At 37.0% G+C, this 21,368-nt stretch overlaps 2 protein-coding genes across 2 annotated transcripts in view; one reads left to right on the top strand and one right to left on the bottom strand.

The window, feature by feature from the left end:
- The first annotated feature begins 1,754 nt into the window (after positions 1–1,754).
- On the top strand, positions 1,755–13,565 carry LOC143856320 (uncharacterized). The gene is made up of 10 exons (XM_077366518.1): positions 1,755–1,998; positions 3,582–3,711; positions 6,096–6,234; positions 8,066–8,278; positions 8,402–8,540; positions 11,917–12,067; positions 12,149–12,258; positions 12,345–12,442; positions 13,111–13,180; positions 13,310–13,565. The coding sequence occupies exons 1-10, from the start codon at positions 1,906–1,908 to the stop codon at positions 13,394–13,396; spliced, it is 1,230 nt and encodes a 409-aa protein (XP_077222633.1). The 5' UTR covers positions 1,755–1,905; the 3' UTR covers positions 13,397–13,565.
- A 1,301-nt stretch (positions 13,566–14,866) lies between these two features.
- The window catches only part of ABCB27 (transporter associated with antigen processing protein 2), a 31,421-nt gene continuing 24,919 nt past the window's right edge, over positions 14,867–21,368 (bottom strand). The window contains exons 11-17 of the mRNA XM_077366504.1: positions 20,962–21,094; positions 20,780–20,855; positions 19,247–19,312; positions 17,816–17,923; positions 16,677–16,784; positions 16,393–16,590; positions 14,867–15,279 (exon numbers count right to left, since the gene is read on the bottom strand). Coding sequence (XP_077222619.1) covers positions 15,076–15,279; positions 16,393–16,590; positions 16,677–16,784; positions 17,816–17,923; positions 19,247–19,312; positions 20,780–20,855; positions 20,962–21,094 — 893 coding nt within the window. The 3' untranslated portion in view covers positions 14,867–15,075. The remainder of the gene's footprint in view (positions 15,280–16,392; positions 16,591–16,676; positions 16,785–17,815; positions 17,924–19,246; positions 19,313–20,779; positions 20,856–20,961; positions 21,095–21,368) is intronic.

Genomic DNA, 21,368 nt, shown 5'->3' with positions numbered 1-21,368 from the left:
GTGAGATGCGAGTGTGGCTCTTAATGTATAAAGAGAGAAGGAATTATCAATAAAGCTAAACAAAAATTTATTCAAAAAACTGCACAAAGGAGGAATGATATTTCCCTCGAAGGGATCAAAAGGCCGATCTTCCTTCTAAGGAGATCAAATCCGTTGCGAACCGTTCGGGTCTGTAGCATAACCCTTCTTGGTCTATAACTAATTGCCAAATGTCAGAGAGGGGAGGAAACAAACTTCAGTTGCATAGAACACACAAGAGATACAAAGAAGATTATGTCGTCTATAATTTTATTATGATGATCCTCAATGGTCTGTTTCAGTTGTCGGAATCATGTGCTTGAATTGATATACGATTATGATTCCGCCCGATTTCGACGTTTGGTTAACAAAAATGGAATCAAAGGGATAAAATTGACGACGGGGCCGAATTATTAGAGGGGAAAATACCGAAATCTATTTCGTACCTCAAGATTTGGTATTATGATTTCGCCCAAAAAATAATGGAATTTTTATTAGATTTTTTAATTTTTAATTTTAATATTAATTTTGTCTCATTCTGTTTAAAGAATAATCGAAATCCGATGTCGATTTCGCTTCCTGATTTTGGCAATCCAAATGTAGCTTCATCAAGTGTGCGTTTGGGTTGCCATCGAATGTTGGAATTGGCAATTTCGTCTTCTGACTTTTGGTTTGAAAAAAAAAAAAATTGAATCAAGAAGGCAGAATGGATATGGGGCCGAATTAGAGGGTGAAAGGCTGGAATGGTATTATGATTCCGATATTGTAGGAATATAATTTTTATTAGAATTTCTTTGAATTAAAATTTTATTTTTATTTTCTCTCTCATTCTATAACCGTTTGGATTGCAAAAATTTTATGAAAAAGTTTGGAAAGGAAAAATATTTCTGAAAGTTCCAACGTTCACTCCACACTAAAATGATAACTCCAACCAACCCTACTCAATTATCATATCACTCTCCTCTAAATTTTCCCAATAAAAATTTTTATGTCGAAAATGTTTTTCTTGCAATCCAAAATTCCGGCCTCCTGGAAAGTCCTCATGTTGCACCCTTGTCACTTTTGCTTTATTTAATTTTATTTTCATCTTTCAAAAATAAAATAAAATTCCAAACATGGCTTTAGAGAAATTACATATTTGCCGCTTTTTTCATTTGGGAATTGGGACAGCCCCACTGTGTAAAAGAGTAGTCATAAACAAAGGTTTTAAATTTCGGTTTTAAGGTTTTAAATTTCGGTTTTGGAGGTAATTTCGGTCCTATCCGAAACTGAAATTTTAGCTGAAATCCCAAGGGCAAAATTTGGTCACGGGCGCTCCAAAATGTCGGGCTGAAATTATGTAGATGAATAAAAATTTAATATTTGACCATTCAAAAAAAAAAAAAAAAAAAAAATTTAATATTTAATCTTAAATCTTGCATTGAAATTTAGGCAAAATTTAAGATTAAATATTAATTTTTTATTCATTTACAGAATTTCGGCCAAAATTTCGGCCCCAAAAAACGACATTTCGAGCTCCCATGACCAAATTTCGCCCTGAATTTTAGGATTTCGGCTAAAATTTCGGTTTCGGATAGGACCAAAATTACCTCCCAAACCGAAATTTAAAACCTTGACATAAATACACCAGAGGGGCTGTCTCAACTCCAAGTAAGAACTAAGAAAAGACCAAGTGTACCCTTTTGTTTATGATTTAAAGGTGGGACCCACTACCGTGCCCTACTCGACTACTCCGAGTCCCAACCTAGGGTTTAGATTACACACACAGACTCCTGCCAGAAACCTAGGGTTCCTTTTTTATTCTTTTTATCTTCCCTTGCCCTAAAAATCTAGGGTTTTTCTTCTCCTTTTTTTTATCTTTTGTTCTAGGGTTTTTTCTTCCTCTCTATGACGACGATCATTGCAACCACAGAGGAGGATCCAATCTACGCGGTCGTTCGATTCACATCGGAGCTCGGGTGTGCTGATGCCGGACCCGAGGTACTTAAATCAATCTTCAATTTTTATCCAATTTCTCCATATTTTTTTTTTATAGAAACAATCGATTTATGTAGATTGTGAGTTGATATTTCTTTTCTTCTTCTTGTAATTGTGATGCTATTCTACTCGATTCGAGATATTCGTTTTGATATTTTTGATAGAAAAACAATTGAGTTATGTAGATTGTGAGTTTTAATTTTTTTAATCTGGTGATTGTGATGTTGTTAGACTCAATTCGAGATATTTGTTCGTTTTGCACTGTTATTTCGATTAGCTAAATTTACAAATTTGGCTTTATTTTTTTCTTCTTTTTTTTCGCTATTTTTTGGTACTGTTTTTTATTAGTTTCGATTAGATTGGAAGCATACCCACTTTTTTATTTTCTTTATTTTTTCTTTATTTTTGCAATTGTTGATAAAATTGTGGGTAGTATGCGATTTCCAGAGCCTTTTAATTTTAGTATGTCTTTCTTTTCTTTCTTTCTTTCTTTGTTTTATCTTTTTATTTTTAGAAGTGTGGTAACTAGAAACACGATTTTTTTTTTGTTTTCAAAATTTGCACTGACTGGAAGCTTAAGATAACTTAATTGGGGCAATCTTTAGCCCATGGCCCATGGCCCATGTGTGGTTGGACCCACCCATTCGCAGTTTGCTCAGTGTGGCGGTTGTTGGAGAGAGTCGCAACTTGGGGAGGTCTCGCAAGCGACCAAACCAATCATCTAGATTGCGAAGCTTTATCAGCTTATCTTCCCGATTTTAGGATTTTATATATTTGAAATGTAGGTTAAACTGTGTAATTTGTATTCTTATCTTTCACTAAAATCCAAATTCTTTAAAAAAATATATGGTTTTATCTGCCTATGTATTTGAAGAAACATCTAGTCTGTGAGAAACCAAAGGCAAAGGCAGTGGTGGGTTTAACAGCCTATTGTTAAAGTTTACAATTATTAGTATTACCTCCTACTTTCTCTTAAATTGCAAGTAATATGAAATTTAGTAGATTTATCGCGTGGAGTACTTTTAGAACTTGTAATAATCAAATAGAGATGTATTTGGATGAATTTTCAATATTCTACTGCTTCCAATACGGAAAACATTGATTGATAGAATAACGTACTTAGTGTTGATGGGAATTAAGAATGAATACTTGCAACTAGTATTTGACCACTCATCCCCAATTCCCCATATAGCACGGAACTAATGCCAATATGCAGTAAATTCACGGCCTTGAAAAATATATAAAGAAGGTCAAAATAATATCTAAACTGTTCCATTTAGATCTGTGAGCACATGTGGAATGCGCTGTTGTGGAGCCAAGAGCAATCATCCCTTGTGCATTCTTGGCAACTATCCATGTAGGATAGTTATTCCTTCCCTTTATTATGAATTTATTTACATTTATTTCTGAATTGGGATAACATACATTTCTCTACATCTAAAAATTGCTTATTTTTTCTTTACTAACAGGTTGCAGAGCCTTAATTCAGCAGATCCCTTATTATGAATTTATTACATGCATTTCTGAATTGAGATAACATATAGTTTTCTACCTCTAAAAATTGGTTATTTTTTCTTTGCTAACAGTTTGCAGAGCCTCAGGTCACCAGACTATGCATTGAGGCACAAGAATGCATGGTTATAGGTAGATGGTTAGATCTGTCCAATCTCATGCTCACTTCTGTTGACTTGGTACTTTCAAAAGTCTCAGAGAAAGGTAGAAATTCCTGCTATCCATCTTGGCTCTGAGTTTGCAATAGCTACCCTAGGCTCTAACGGTACATAGAAGGCATTTTCTTGCTACATTCATCCATATTAAAACATGCATACTTGTTTATGTAAAGATAAATGTGTTACAAATGAGAGGAAGGTTTTCACTATACACGGTCTACATGTACTATCTATTTTCAGTACTAGAAAGCAAGTCAGATGCTAATCAAAGTCTTCTAAGGATTTGTAACATGTATAAATGTGTTGTTACCCTCTCACTTATTTGTAGCATGGAGGTCACTTCTGTAGATTGTTTTTTCTTGGACTGTAGTTGGTGAACTAGCATCCGTGCTTATGTGCCATTTGGTTGCTCCGCCACATTTGATTCCAATGGTAATGAGTTTAGAATATGAGGAATATGACCAGTAAATCATATGTAGGGAGCATACTCATGTAATAAACTGAAGGTAGTAGATCAACCTTGGTCTTTTTTGATAGGTACCTTGGTCTATATACTATGAAGCTATGTCTATCCCTATTATATGAAACTGAAATGCATATGCCAGATTTCAGTCTGTCTTAGTTTGCAGCGAGTTGGGAAGTAATTCTTATCAAGCGTAGTGATCACGGAACGAACTATGGAGAATTGGTTCTTGACATTTTTATTCATTACTAACTTTTATTTTGTATTTTCATTTTCTATACATTGAGCTTCCCCCTTTTCCTCTATACTTATTATATATCTGGTAAACATCTAGCCCATCCATTGTTGAAAATGTTGGTAGATGCATCGCTTATTGTGTGTGTGTGTCTGTGTGGGGGGGCGGGGGGGGGGGGGGGGGGTGTGTGGGTGGTCAGTAATATGCCATGCTAATTAGGCCAAATAACATGTTGCATGGATTCTTCTAAATGGGCGAAGATTTCGTGCCTGACATGTCTCGAATTCCAATCCTTCTGGATTCTCCGTGACACTTCTAGATACCACAACTTTACAATTACCGCATGTTTTGAGTTTTATCCATCCTACTAGTAAGTTTCATATTTGGAAATAAAATATTATATCTACTTAACCTATTAAAATTTTCAATATATTTCTTGTTATAACCAATATATTTTGTAAAAAACAAAAGTTAAAAATTAATTAATATATTTTGACGAATCCACGAATCGTTCTTTTTGAGGTTTGCCGAGTCCGACACTCGATACCTGTGTTGGAAGAAACCGGGTTTCTACATGGGGGATGGGGTGCGTCAGACAGAAAACTCCACTATGGGTTCTCGAATGGCGTGGTGGGAGAGAGAGGGCGGGGTGTGTGGCTCCAACAGAAAACCCTAACTTTTGCTTCTTTTTTTTTGTTGTTTCTTCATTCCTTCGGCACTAATTAGAACCTATAGCTCTGATACCATGCTTGTTGTATTCGAAACTCCATTGGAGAGAAAGGGAAGAGAAGAAAAGAGATGTAGAAGGGAAAGGAGAGAAGATAATGACTCTCCGTGTGTCACTAGGGTTACATGTTAAACAGTAATCAAAACCTACAGCTCTGCTACCATGTTTGTTGTATTCGAAGCTCCATTGGAGAGAAAGGAAAGAGAAGAAGTAGAAGGGAAAAGAGAGAAGAGAAGGGCTCTCCCTCTCAGAAGATGTATTATATGTGTGTGTACCACTAGTGTTACATGTGAAATGTCGAAAATACCCCTAACCGGGTATGTAAATTACACCTCTTCTTAATACATACACCACATTTTACACACAAATCATATAATATAATTATATAACACATACTAATATGATATACCACTAATGCACTTAAGATTTTTTGTTTCTATTTACAGTTCGGTTTCGGTGGGGATGAAAATGGAAACATTTTGGACATTTTGTGTCGGTTTCAGTGAAAATTTAAAACCATGGATTTAGCCATGTTTTGAACCAAGCAGTGGCCAACACTATTATTATTTGTGATGGCGCTGCTAACAATTAGAGCATGCTTCTTTTGGTAGCTTTTCGCAAGGACAAGGTGTAAAAATTAATGCACATTCGAAGGCTTTCAGGTGATTTTTTCTTCTAGCCTGTTGAGCTCAAAAGCTGTGCAAGATTTCAAGTCGTCTTTCTATTATCCTCTTTACATTATTTTCCACTTTTAGAGGATTTCTTCTAGGAAGACGAAAATTCGTACTTTGTAAATCTGTCCCATTTCCCAAAAAAAAAAACATGTAAACGTTAGTTTTCAATTGTCCAAAGCCTGCAACAACATTAACTCTGAAAATATTGCATGGGGCTGCTTGATTGAGCAACATAATATATACATCTGACTCATTTATACTATTTAGTTGGACTGGTTAAGCCTTTGTTCTTTATATAAATTGACTTGGTTTTTACTGTTGTGGGTTCCAGATTTGGAGTTCATCTTCACTATTATCTGTAACCTTGTGACAAGAACTGAGAGCCTGGATGAAGCACTGGAGATGGCAAAGCTAATATCTGCAAAAGTCACCCAACAGCCAAATGACAGGCCTGCATTGCGCTTGAAGATGTAATACGATTGATTTATTAAGCTATTGGATCACCATTCATATATATATATATATATATATATATATATATGAGAAAAGTGGGACCACTGTGTTTTAAGCCGATGGTGTAGATAACTTATCTACACGATCGTGTAGGAACACTAATCCCTATATATATATATATATATATATATATATATATAGAGAGAGAGAGAGAGAGAGAGAGAGAGAGAGAGAGAGAGAGAGAGAGAGAGAGAGAGAGAGAGAGAGAGAGAGAGAGAGAGAGAGAACGGTTTCTACACACTAGTGTAGATAAGTTATCTACACTAGCTTAAAATACAGTGGGGGCCACATTGTTTGGGTGATCCAAAGCATTCATTTGATTGGCCCTCACATAGATAGGGTGTGCCCAAAAACCAGCTTGATAGGATCATCCTAACCCTTTAAACTGTGGAGGCAAAAAATGGACAGATTTGTGAAGGGTTTATACATGTCCATTTTACCTCCACAAATCATAGGGTTGGGATGATCCAATAGAGCTGATTTTTGGTGCACGCGCTATCTATGTGAGGGCCAATCAAATGAATGCTTTGGATCACCCAAACAATGTGGCCACCAATGTATTTTACGCTAGTGTGTAGATAACTTATCTACACTAGTGTGTGGAAACCGTTTTCTCATATATATATATATATATATATATATATATATATATGGAGAGAGAGAGAGAGAGAGAGAGAGAGAGAGAGAGAGAGAGAGAGAGAGAGAGAGATGGTGAGCTTGAGCGCACCATCCTTATGGTGAGCTTGAGCTCCCAAACACATGGGTCCCACATTTTTGTGGTGATCCAAACCATTCATTTACAAGGCCCTATCATAGATATGGTGTGTACCAAAAATCAGCTCCATAGGATCATCCTAACCCATCCAAAAGTGGGTTGCAAAATGGACAGACACTGTTTGTCCTCAAATCTGCCCATTTTTGCCACCCACTTTTGGATGGGTTAGGATGATCCTATGGAGCTGATTTTTTGTACACACCCTATCTATGATAGGGCCTTGCAAATGAATGGTTTGGATCACCACAAAAATGTGGGACCCATGTGTTTTGGGAGCCCAAGCTCACCATAAGGATGGTGCGCTCGAGCGTACAATCCTTTTTCTCATATATATATATATATATATATGAGAAAAAGGATTGTACACTCGAGTGCCCAATCACATGGGGCCCACTTTGTTAGGATGATCCAAAGCATTCATTTGAAAGGCCCTTACATAGATGGGGTGTGTACCAAAAATCAGCTCCATAGGATCATCCTAACCCATCCATTTGTGGAGGGCAAAATGGACAGACCACAAATCTGCCCATTTTTGCCCTCCACTTTTGGAGGGGTTAGGATGATTCAATGGAGCTGATTTTTGGTACACACCCTATCTATGATAGGGCCTTGCAAATGAATGCTTTGGATCACCACAAAAAATGTGGGACCCATGTGATTGGGGCACTCGAGTGTACCATAAGCTTGGTACGCTCGAGCGTACAATCATTTTCCTCTCTCTATCTCTCTCTCTCTCTCTCTCTCTCTCTATATATATATATATATATATATATATATATATATATAAGAAAGTGTTGGTGCGCTTAAGTAGTTATAAGTTATAACGCCTCCCATTAGTTCTCCTGTATGTGGGACCCAAACATTTAAACGAATGGGAGGCGTTATAACCACTTAAGCGCACCAACGTCTCTCTCTCTCTCTCTCTCTCTATATATATATATATATATATATATATATATTAAGCTATTGGATCTTTATGACCTTCTCTTTTCTGCTTTTCCTGCTTTAACCAGCTTGTTCAATCTCTACAATCTCCTGGAGAACCCGTACAGCCGCTTCTTTGTTTACACACAGGCCCTTAATTTGGCAGTTCATGGCAAAGTCACTGAGCACGTTATACCTTCTTTCAAAAAGATGGATAGTTTCTTGAAGGAATGGAATATCGGGATGTTGGACCAGAGGGAACTCTTTCTCACCATCTCTAATATTTTAAAGGAAAATAAAAGGTACATTTTGATAGGTACACACACACACACATATATAAGATACAGTAATATGTTATATCTTTTTCAACTGGTTTCTTAAGATATTTGTTGCTTGTATTTTTGAATCTTCTTTATAATTTGCAGTTCAGCAAAGGAGTCATTTAATTTTCTGACAAAGTATTTGGCAACTTTCTCTGCTGAGGATCCGTATACCATGAGTGAAACCAAGGAGGAAGCTGTGCGTGCTATAATCGAGTTTGTGAAGGCACCTGACGTTTTTCAGGTATATCTCTCGTGCAATTACAAGAACTGATCAGAAATCGCGCGTCGTCTTAATCTGTATGGTGTGAATGTTGTGGGTCATGGGTCTCAAATACAGATGCCTTTGCCATAGAAGACTGCCGTATTCCACAAAACTGAAGGTTCCATATCTAGGAGTATTATGTATGTGTGTGTAGCGGATTACAGATTATGGATGATGACTGGGATCAACTTATTGAATTCAACCTGCAAACTGCCATCATCTACTAAAAGATGCAGGATACATTGGAGTGGGACCAGTCATCCCACGAACACACACTTCCATCAAGGGATAAAGTTTGAATTCTTCTAACCATTCAAAAAGAACAAAGTTTGAATTTTCTATAACTCATGCTGTATATTCAAACTTAAGCAAACACTGCCCTTAAATCTCAGAAACTTTAGACGAATTCTTGAACTCACTTAGAAACTTAAGCAAACACTGCATATAATTCTCAGTTGGTAATTTCCTTGATATTTCATCTCTTCTGCAGGTAATATTAAATTATTATTAAATTACCATTCAAAAAAATATTAATTAGGTTGGTCATCTTTGTTCTGCTTGCTCTGTACACTTTTTTGCTGCTTCAGTCATCCCCGGGAATTCCTAAAACCCGGTAACTATGATGTTCCATTGAACTCTATATAAAATCATCTTTGATATGCAAGCCTACTGAATTTTTGAGTGGGACCGAATATTTGGTGATTTGTCTGCTTCCTTTGGATCTTCATCTGGCACCTGAAGCTGCTAATCTGTTATTATTTATAAACAAGACAACTCTAGACACCGCAAATTGCCATTTACTGTTTGAAAACTCCTTGAGTCAAGGATTGACTTATCCGAGTTGACTGCCTTCTACCTTGGCTGTGTTCTTGTCCAAGTCAAATATTTTCCCTAACAATTCATTCTAAAACTCCTTTGGGTTGCCTGAGTTAATGAAAAGTTAGACGCCTCAATCAGTGACTTTCCCGGTCAACTCCTTTCTACCTAGTCTGTTCTTGTCCGAGTTGAAGCAGATTTCTTGCCATTTGTTTGTTATTTAGACACACACACACACACACACACACACACACACATATATATATATATGAGGAAAAGGATGGTGAGCTTGAGCTCCCAAACACATGGGTCCCACATTTTTTGTGGTGATCCAAACCATTCATATACAAGGCCGTATCATAGATAGGATGTGTACCAAAAATCAGCTCCATAGGATCATCCTAACCCATCCAAAAGTGGGTGGCAAAATGGACAGACACTGTTTGTCCACAAATCTGCCCATTTTTGCCACTCACTTTTGGATGGTCCTATAGAGCTGGTTTTTTGTACACACCCTATCTATCATAGGGCCTTGCAAATGAATGGTTTGAATCACCACAAAAAATGTGGGACCCATGTGTTTTTGGAGCTCAAGCTCACCATGAGGATGGTGCGCTCAAGCTCACCATAAGGATGGTGCGCTCAAGCTCACCATCCTTTTCCTCTCTCTCTCTCTCTCTCTATATATATATATATATATATATATATATATATGAGGAAAATGATTGTACGCTCGACCGTACCTAAAGTTAGGTACGGTTGAGTGCCAAATCACATGGGTCCCCCATTTTTGGTGGGCATCTAAACCATTCATTTGCAAGGCCCCATCATAGATAGGGTGCATACCAAAAATCAGCACCATTGAATCATCCTAACCCCTCCAAAACTGGAGGCCAAAATGGGCAGATTTGTGGACAAACACTGTCTGTCCATTTTGGCCTCCACAAATGGATGGGTTAGGATGATCCTATGGAGCTGATTTTTGGTATGCACCCTATCTATGATGGGGCCTTGCAAATGAATGGTTTAGATGCCCACCAAAAATGTGGGACCCATGTGATTTGGCACTCTACCGTACCTAACTTTAGGTACGGTCGAGCGTACAATCATATACCTCATATATATATATATATATATATATATATATATATATTGAGATTCCAGAAAACTTTTTGAGCATGTTTGGCAACCATGAAAAAAATATTCCATGGAATATTTGTGGGGCTAGTTGTGAACTTGTGATAGATGGGGTGGAGGTGGGAGAGGGAGAGACTTGAGAAGGGACGGGGTCAAAGGACCATGGGAAATCCCTAAAAACGGTGAAAAAAATACACTACATAAATTTGAGTTTTCACCCCTACTTTTATTGGCTTTTCGTGCTCTCTCTCATCCTGTCAGCTTTCTCACTCATCAGGCAATCTATCATAAGTTCATAACTCACCCCACCTAAGTTGTAAAATCTGTTCATTCGCCGTTTCATTTTAGCGACTGACGGAACGCCTCGGTGTTTCGGCCGTTTTGTTCCGCGTTTCGACTGATTCCCGGAGGGATTTAAAAAAAAGAGTTAAAAATATGAAAAAAATCACAAACACCCTTCCAACGGCTATAAAACGGTCATAAAATGAGGGTAGAATGATAAAAACAAGCCCAACGGCTATAATGGCACTCCCGGGAATCGGAATTTCGGTCAATTTCGGAATTTTGGCCGAAACGGACCAAAATCCGGACAGAAACGAATTCTGGCCGGATTTCGTTCCGGATTTTGGACCGAAACCGAAATTTCTGTCCGTTTCGGCCGAAACGAAACGAATAATACAACTTAGGGCCCCACTAATTTTTCATGGAATATTTTTTCATGGTTGCCAAACATGCTCTTGGTGAAATAATAGGTTTTGTTTGTTATTTTAGAAAACGGTTTCTACACACTAGTGTAGATAAGTTATCTACACACCAGCTTAAAATACAATGGGGGCCCATAATGTTTGGGTGATCCAAAGCATTCATTTGATGGGCCCTCACATAGATAGGGTGTGCCAAAAAATCAGCTTCATAGGATCATCCTAACCCTTCGAACCGTGGAGGCAAAAAATGGACAGATTTGTGAAGGTTTATACCCGTCCATTTTACCTCCACAAATCGTAGGGTTGGGATGATTCTATGGAGCTGATTTTTTGTGGACACCCTATCTATGTGAGGGCCAATCAAATGAATGGTTTGGATCACCCAAATAATATGCCCTCCACTGTATTTTAGGCTAGTGTGTATAAACCGTTTTCTCTTGTTATTTATGCATATATTGAGATTCCATAAAATTAAATAATGGTTCAGTACTCATTGCTTAGTATTTATAAGATTTATAACCATGAAGTGGTGCTACTGTATGGTTGGCACCGGATGCATACATATAAAGTTCTCTTCCTGCATTCTATATTAAGTTCCTTCTGTATTCTATATTAAGTTCCTGTCTTTCAAAAAAATATTAAGTTCCTACTATTGGCTGATCGGGGAATTCTGCTTTGCTACCTTTTACTTTTTGCAGTGTGATTTGCTGGATATGCCTGCCGTAGGGCAATTAGAGAAAGATGGAAAATACGCATTGGTATATCAGCTGTTGAAGATTTTTCTCACACAAAGGCTGGATGCCTACTTAGATTTCCATGCTGCAAATTCTACTTTACTGAAAAGCTATGGTATGATTCAATTTTCCATTTCACTGATTTCTTGTTACAATGTTATCATTTATTTAATTTTATTTCAACAATGGTCTATAGGCTTAGTCCACGAGGACTGCATAATGAAGATGAGGTTGATGTCATTGGCTGATCTCGGTTCAGATGATTCCGGCGAGATCCCGTATTCTCTCATTAGGGACACACTTCGAGTAAGCTTAATTGCTTTCCATGTTGGTGCTCCAATTTCTTTTTTGGACATACTTTTCTTATTTTTGGGGAGTAAATATTTTTGCAGGTTGCAGACAATGAGGTGGAGTTTTGGGTAGTTAAGGCAATAGCTGCGAAACTACTTGACTGTAAGATGGACCAGATGAATCAAACTGTACTTGTGAGGTAATTTCAGCTTTATTCAACATTTTGACGATACAATCGGACCATATAATACAATATTTGAGGATATCATTCCCCTTCTTTAAAACCATTAATATCCAGAAACCTGCTTCTGTTCCATTTTAGAGGAAATCCCATGGTTCATGAACGTTTTCTGTGAAGTTGACAATGAATTATGTTTGCAGGAATCATATTGATATTAAGGTTTGTAGATAAATTGTAGGATCTTAACAAAGAATGATGCATCAGTCTTCTGTGGTAGGAAAAATTGAGGGTCTTCTCACATTTCCATTAGTGGGATACATTGGACCTCATGCCATACAAGAAATGTCCCCTATTTCATGTCTTGGTCCATCCTCCTGCCATACATTTGACCTCCTGTCATACAAGAAATGACCCCTGTTGCATGTCTTGGTCCCTTTCTTCCCACTAATGAAAAGGGGGTGTAGGACAGGCAGAATTTCATCACTTGAACTTGGTGAAACCCTTGTGGGGAGATCAATGAATATGATGTTGGGTCAAGTAGATTGATCCCAGATTGACCAGTGCATTTATCTTTTTAGTGATGACTTAATCTCTTAGCAGATTCCTATTGAGATTTTAGATTGAAGGATTTTTCTCTCTTTCTTTTTCTTCTGACTTTTTGAGTACAATTGATACTTGATGTGCAGCCGCTGCACCGAGCGTGTGTTTGGGTTGTCGCAGTGGAAGGCCCTTCATTCAAAACTTGCGATGTGGCGGGTAAAATTGCCTTTACTTTTGGAACCTTTTTTATTTTCCCTCTTTGTTCTGGATCAGCATTTTATTAGAATAAAGAGTATTTATTCAATTGGGTTTGTCCTAAAATGTTTCCCTAAAATTCTTTTTCAGGGTAACATTGCAAATGTTATAAGCACCATCCAAGCCAACAAAGTATCCGAGGATGGGCAAGCAATGCAGGGTCTGATGATTCGTTGAGGGTTTTGGATTTTTTTTGTTCCCAGCTCTCTGAGTTTTGAAATCTCATGAATTTTAGTTAGAGGATGCTGTGAGATTTCAAGGCCTCTTAATACAGGAATTCTCAGGAAGTATTCTGATAATTTTTGTAGATGTTTGAGTTATCCAATCTTTACTTGTGTCATTTCCATTTTGTGCTTGTACATGAGAAGCTTGATTAGGCTAGAATCGTGAGGTGTTAGCATGATCTTGACCGTTCATTTTGTGGGCCCCATCATGGAGATTACAACCCTGAAAAGCCAATCGGATTATCACAACTTGATGGATGTCTGTTTGCAGATGGATGATTCAACTAAATTAAGCAGTGGGATGTTCAAATTCTACGAAGTGAATGTGCTCTAAAGATGGAGATTTTATATGGAGCCCGAGCCTGAAGTCCAGTGTAGGACTTGACGCCCTTAATATCTGATCCGACTGGCAATTCACTTTTTAAGAAGTTGCAGTTGGATCAAATATCAAAGGCGGTAATTTGTCGTACTGTGTACACTGGACTACACGCTGGGGACAATATCTTTTCCCTAAAAGATGATAACCCATCACTCAAAGTGTTAATTAGAATGCAGATTCTCTAGTGAGGGGAAATTTATTGAGTTTCCAGCTATGTTTGGCAACCTTGATTTCTTTCAGTGAGAGAGGGATAGGGAGAATGGGAGAGAATTGGGTGGGCATGAGAGAGGGATATGGTGCCAAAGTGGCTGAAAAATAAGGAAACAAAAAACTCTAATCAAAATAAATTTTTTCTTCATACCTTAATTTTCAGCCTCTTCTCATCATCTGCTCACTCATGCCCTCTATATTCTCTCCCAATAATGGAAAAATAAAAACAAACCGTGGCTACCAAACACAGCTTCATGTGTTGGGTATACTTCAACTCAAATCTTTTGAAACTCAGTGCTCAGACAGGCACTCGCCCACGAAAAAAACTTAGTTGAAGATTAATAAGACTAATCTATTGATTTCAGGACTAAAATTCGAGTCCCGAAGACTCGTAAAATAGAAAATGGTTGCTCAATCAAGAAAACACAACAGAGAGTAGAATTGTAGGGCATAAAGTTTCAAGCATTGCGGTGAAAGGTGAGAAGCCTTGCTTGATTGCTCAAACAAAGTAGGCCTCTGGTATACTCAAATTTCTCCCATTTCCTCACATGGCTCTGTGAAACTACAAGATTTGATCCAAGTTGCTACTGACCTTTGCCAATAGGAAACTTGAAAACTCTCCACTACAAAATAACTACACAATTGGAAACACCCTTGAAATCATCTTCAATAAAAGTACATCCCAATCCTGACTCTGTCTATAATGAGTATTGGCCCAAAGTTCCTGAAGTATATGAGTCATGGGAGCATCACCCAACTGCATAGCTCCATCAAACTGATCATCAGCTCTGTATTTAAGAGGGTGCAATTTCAAAAGATAACCAACTGGAGTAATTGCCAGAGAACAAGAAGATAATGTTGCTATTATTTGTCTGTGGAAATCCTACATGAATTCAGATATACTCCAAAATACATTTGGGGTATCAAATACAGAATATAGTTGGAGGGTTTGAAAAGGAGTTGGTAAAAAAATGGCCTAAAGTTCACACATTTGATGCTGTTTAGGCCTCCATGAATTGCTCAAACCTTTTGGCAGATAGATGCTAAATTTCAGTTTTTGGTCCTTGTAATTGCCTCCTCACCAGTGCTGTATATATACCATTCTTGTCGAGAAGCTCATCATGGGTTCCCCTTTCAACTATTTGACCGTCAGATATGACAGCAACCGTATCTGCACTTTTAACGGTCGAAAGCCTGTGTGCTATTACGAGAACTGTCCTGCCTTTCATCAGAGAGTCCATGGCATCCTACATCCACAGAGATAATTGCTTAAAGGAAACTTACACGGTCAAAACAAATAACTCCCACAGGAAAAAAAAAAAAACAAGAGGTGATCAAGCATTTTTTTTTTTTTTTTGAAATGGCAGCCAACTTTATTGAAAAGAAGAAAGACGACCGAGATGGTCAAGTTACAAAGCAAAAACAAAAGAAAAGATACAAAATACAATAAAGAGAGCTATGGGGGAAGAGAATCAAAGAGAGAAAGGGCTTCATTTGAGACACTCTCTCTCGCAAGACGGTCCGCTACATGATTCGCAGAGCGGCGAACATGATGAAAGGACCAAGAAAACCGATCCATCCTATCAAACATTTCATCAAAGAGATGATCGAAGCGCCATGGGCAGGTTTGAGATTTATTCAGCCACCTTATGACATTCATAGAATCTCCTTCCACAATTGCGTTCTCCACTCGGTCTCTTACCAACAATTTCAAACCCTGTTAACGCTAAGTACTTGTATAATTTCGTCGTGTTGTATTATATCCACATAGGAATACTGAAATCTAGTGGTATAGGTTCACATGGTATCAGAGCTATAGAATCTGGGTTCAAAACTCACAACACCTTGATATAAGTCAATGTGTAAGGCCAACCCAAAAAAAGAGGGGGCCACACATGAGGGGGAGTGTTGAAGTATAAAAGATTAAATAATGCCAACTCCAACAGCTTAAGGCTTTTTTCTTGAAAAGGTAATGAAATATATTGCATTAATCAAGGTCGTACATAGGGAAATATATTGCATTAATCAAGGTCGATACATATGGACGAGACGTCCACTAGGACAACAATGACAATGGCGACGGTCCAGCCCAAAAATGACAGAACCGAAAGAAAACAAAGGACTTTTGGAGTAATTGGTCGTTTCACATGTATAAATGCTCTTCTTTGAGAAATTAAATATAAAAATAAAACAAGACCCAGTTGAAAAAAGAAACTTCTTGTCACCTCTAAGTATCGGAATTTAACAAATTGGAGATATTTAAGCAACTTTTAGAAAATCAACAGAACCAAAATCATAAACCTTGGAACAATGACTTTGTTTTCTACTCCCATAGAATTTGAGGTAATTTGGAGTCTCACCTGAACCAGATATTCGCTCTCGGCATCCAAGGCACTTGTGGCCTCATCCAATAGGAGAACTTTAGGGTTCATCAATAACGCTCTTGCAATTGCTATTCTCTGTTTCTGGCCTCCTGAAAGCCTTACCCCGCGTTCTCCAACTTGAGTTTTATATTTGTCAGGGAATTTCGAAACAAACTCATGTGCATTAGCCATTTTCTACAATTTGTGGTAATATATGTAATTAGAGATAAAAAGTTGCAGGCAGAAGAGTTGATTGCATAGAAAAGGATTTCAAACCTTACAGCTGCATTTTCTATGTCAGTACTACTGGCTTTGCCGTCATATCCATAAGCAATATTTTCTTCTACAGAACAGTTGAAAAGAACTGGCTCTTGGCTCACTATACTGATCTGAAATTTTAGAGAAAAAAAGGAGGGCGCGGGGGGTGGATTAGTGAAGCATAAACGAGTAGAATTCTTAAATATATAACTGGCTCTTGCCAAAAATAGAAGAGAGCAATAATTTCCCTAGTAGTTTTATGTAATTTTCAAGTCAAATTTTGTAGGATTGTGGATACTGAAAACAACCGCTTGCATATATCAATATAATAATTCTTAAATATCAATTCCTTGTTAAGAATACATAATAATCAACAGGTCAGTTGTACCATTATTATATAAAGAAGAAACCAAAGCTGTACCATTACATGCTAGTCATCTCAATTGTTGGAAAACAAATGCTCTGGAACTGAATTTAAGCATCCATGGAAAAATTTGGTTCTTTAGGGCATGTTTTGAAACCATGAAAAAAAATTTCATGGTATATTTGTTTACGTAGTGTAAAAGGGGCAAAGAGATAGGATGGAAGAGAGATTTCACTTGGGTAACCAAATATTCCGTGAAATTTAATTTCATGGTTGCCAAACATGCCCTTAGTGTTTCAGTTTTTCTTTGTTTATTTATTTATTATATATTCCGTGTCTAGTAATTCTTCAATGTGAAGCTTCTTCAGGAAAAACCTTATGCAGGTGATTAGATGATGATAATTAGTGTGCCCTAATTGATCCCACCAACTACTAGGCAGTCAAAATAAGTGCAATCATTTGGGCAAGTGTGGATAATTTGGGCATACGGTCTGATTTTGATGCCTGACAAGAAAGCCCTGCAAGAACTTTCCTCTTTAGGAGCTTCATACCATAAAATTTCCTTCTTATTGGACTATATACATGTTAACAATTTAAAATCCTTTGATAGTGCATTATAAAATATAAAACAAACAACCCTATATCAAATACATGCACAAACATTACTAAACAGTCTACAAGGTTACGTGTGATATGCACATCAGTCAATCTTCACTCTTCGATGAATTGGCCTATGTGCATTTGTGTGGGTGCATGTGTGGTGTCCCACAAAAAAACATTCAGTGTGACAAAAGTTACCTGCTTGTGGAGATACTCATGCGATATTTCCACTAATGGAACCCTGTTTAGTAAGACCTTTCCTTTTAATGGGTCATAGAACCTTTCAATTAAATTTGCTATCGTAGTCTGCATGAAACGAAGGAATATGTGTGAACGTTGGGATGTAGTTTGAGTCAAGTTATATATATAAACAAATACACATCCGGATAACCATGTTTTGATGATAGGACAAATCACCTTTTTTACACTTTTTTTAAGCATTTGTCAAAAGCTATTGCAATTCCCAAGACAAGATGATTCGTCCCATTATCAAAACATGGTTGTGCAGATATCAGACCCCTACACACACAGATATATATATATATATATATATATATATATATATCAGGAAAAGGATTCTACGCTCGAGCGTACCAAGCTTATGGTATGCTTGAGTGCCCAATCACATGGGTCCCACATTTTTTGTGGTGATCCAAAGCATTCATTTGCAAGGCCTTATCATAGATAGGGTGTGTACCAAAAATCAGCTCCATTGAATCATCCTAACCCCTCCAAAAGTGGAGGGCAAAAATGGGCAGATTTGTGGACACAGTGTCTGTCCATTTTGACCTCCACAAATGGATGGGTTAGGATGATCCTATGGAGCTGATTTTTGGTACACATCCCATCTATGTAAGGGCCTTTCAAATGAATGCTTTGGATCATCCAAACAAAGTGGGCCCACATGTGATTGGGCACTCGAGCGTACAATCCTTTTCCTCTCTCTCTCTCTCTCTCTCTCTCTCTATATATATATATATATATATATATATATATATATATATATATATATATATATATATATATAGAGAGAGAGAGAGAGAGAGAGAGAGAGAGAGAGAGAGAGAGAGAGAGAGAGAGAGCGGTTCCTACACATATGTGTAGATAAGTTATCTACACACTAGCTTAAAATACAGTGGGGGCCACATTATTTGGGTGATCCAAACCATTCTTTTTTAAGGCCCTCACATAGATAGGGTGTCCACAAAAAATCAGAGCCATAGGATAATCTTAACCGTTCGAACTGTGGAGGCAAAAAATGGACTAATTTGTAAAGGTTTAAAGACATCCATTTTACCTCCACAAATCGTAGGGTTGGGATGATCCTATGGATCTGATTTTTTGTAGACGCCCTATCTATGTGAGGGCCTTTAAAATGGATGGCTTGGATCACCCAAACAATGTGGGCCCCCACTGTATTTTAAGCTAGTGTGTAGAGAACTCTCTACACATATGTGTAGGAACCGTTTTCTCACACACACACACACACACACACACACACACACACATATATATATATATATATATATATATATATATATATATATATATATATAATCCCTTTGCATATAGATCTAGTGACAGAAATAAGCATAGCTGGCTATTGCATCAGTAGAGAAAAAAGATTACTTTTCCGCCACCACTAGGACCAACAAGAGCGACCTTCGAGCCAGGACTCAATTTTAACGTTATACCCTGCAGTTAAGAGAATGGCTTTTAGATAATATCTTCAATCATCCACCCTTGATTCCACCATTCAAACTATTCAGTTCAAGTGGTCCTAGATATGCTTCAATTCAAGCTAATTATCTCTAGTTAGGATTTAATAATAGTTTTTTTTTTTTTTGAAAAGGAAATTTTTATTAAACAAGCAAATGAAAGAATACAAGGCAATAATAAATATCCCAGAAAACAGTTAGCAACTCATAATTTAACTTCTTGTAACAGTAATACATAATAAAAATACAGACAATACTGAATTTTTAACTATTCTACAAGCTGGTTTATGAAAACCAATCTACTATTTAGACCAGCATAAATTTTGATAGGCATGGTGTATCTGCTTAAATTTATCAAATTAAGGTGATAAATGACGTCAGATTAGCATATTCATGTAATACATGACAACGAAAATGCCGCACTAATCGAGAAGAACCTAGCAAAGACGGAAACGTATGAGCACCAAAAAGACAATTGGCATTGAGCATAACCAACATATAGAGAATTATGAGCGCAGTCACATGTATTACCAAATTTTGAAAATTTCAAGAAAATTTGATAAAAAATGATAATATTACAAGGGGGATTTTGTACTTTTATTGGGTTTTCGCACAAAATCTTGTCATATTTTTGTGAAACTATTGTTGTTATGTCTTTTAAATAAGTTTCCTTTTTTTTTTTGAATGATGAGATAAGTTTCCCTTGTCTCTTAATTTTCTATTCTATTTAGTTATTTATTAACATTTATGTATATGTTTATGCATTTTTATTTTTCGAAATGGAACATTTTTAATGTTTTATTTTCCTAATTTTTTCTTGATATAAACCAAAGAAATGCAAAAATAAAATAAAATCCCCCGAGAAATATTCCGGCCAAGAAATTTCAGAAACAAGTATTTGTGACTATGATTATGAGTAGCCATTTCATTGAAATTAAGAAGTGAAATTCTTACAACCAATTGCAAATTTGAGATACATAATGAGCAAACGTCAAAAACAATGAGGAAAACACTTTTGGAGCCTCTAATTATTTTCCACAAATCATGATTTCCTAACAAGTATTTAATAGAAGTTGGCTCCAGCAAAGTAGCAAAGTTATTAGATGGGTTAGATGCTAGGGATTAACTAGATAGAGTCTTACAAATGTGTTCAATGAGATATTTGACCTTTGTCTTGAGGTCTCCCTAAACCAATTTTGGTGGGGGGGCGTAGGCAATATAGTGGATTTTGTGGCTAAGGATGCCATCCCTAGGCTGTTTTAATGACGGGGGATTTAAAGATATCATGATTTGTAAAAGGTGACATGATCTCCAATTTCAAATGAATGCCAAAGATAACTTAATAGCTAATAAGCAAAGAATCAAATTTTATATGGGACTTGTCGGACGCATAGGAAAACTATAAACACAATTAGTACCTTAAGTCATTTAAAAAAATTATTACCTTAAGTACCATATGGTTAGGACGAGAAGGATAGGCAAACCAGACATCATCTATTTCCACGTCTCCGTCTTGATCACTGCCACCAAAACCACACCATCATTGGATATGTTGAAAACAAATTACGGGAATTTTTGGTTGAAAACAAATTGCCAGCACCAAAGACGAATGTGTATTCAACTAACCCCAAAGGACATTTATTTCCCGATTTTGGCATAGATGAGATCCGATCGAGAAGCTGAAAAACTCTCCTACTTGCTCCTGCAGCTTTCATCGCAGTTGTATATAATCCCGACAATGACGATACCGAAGAACCCACTGCAGGTGGAAAGTAAGCAAGTAAGTTAAATCCAACAATAAATTTGAGAGTCAATAAACCTGTTTTAACAAACCATCTAAAGTGAACCCATGCAGATGTGCTTGGTCAGTTGGGACACTGATTGAACTTACAATTTAAATCATCAATGAAGGGAAACCTATCAAAACCACAAGGACTATAATCAAATTTATAGATATTGCTTCTAAGGATAGGTCTTGTCTTTGTTCCCTTGATTTGTATCCCTATTCTTGTGATAGGATTAGTGTTTTGTAA

This window comes from Tasmannia lanceolata, unplaced genomic scaffold, assembly GCF_043159265.1.
Source record: "Tasmannia lanceolata isolate RefF3 unplaced genomic scaffold, GAP_Taslan_0.1 ptg000003l, whole genome shotgun sequence".
NCBI lineage: Eukaryota > Viridiplantae > Streptophyta > Magnoliopsida > Canellales > Winteraceae > Tasmannia > Tasmannia lanceolata.
This window is presented reverse-complemented; position numbering and strand designations above follow the sequence as displayed.

Bases quoted from the DNA above. Each gene is read 5' to 3' on its own strand.
- LOC143856320 (XM_077366518.1), top strand. From the start codon at position 1,906: ATGACGACGATCATTGCAACCACAGAGGAGGATCCAATCTACGCGGTC. The intron at 8,279-8,401 runs GTACATTTTGAT...TATAATTTGCAG, and splicing joins ATTTTAAAGGAAAATAAAAG to TTCAGCAAAGGAGTCATTTA. The intron at 12,259-12,344 runs GTAAGCTTAATT...ATATTTTTGCAG, and splicing joins TCATTAGGGACACACTTCGA to GTTGCAGACAATGAGGTGGA.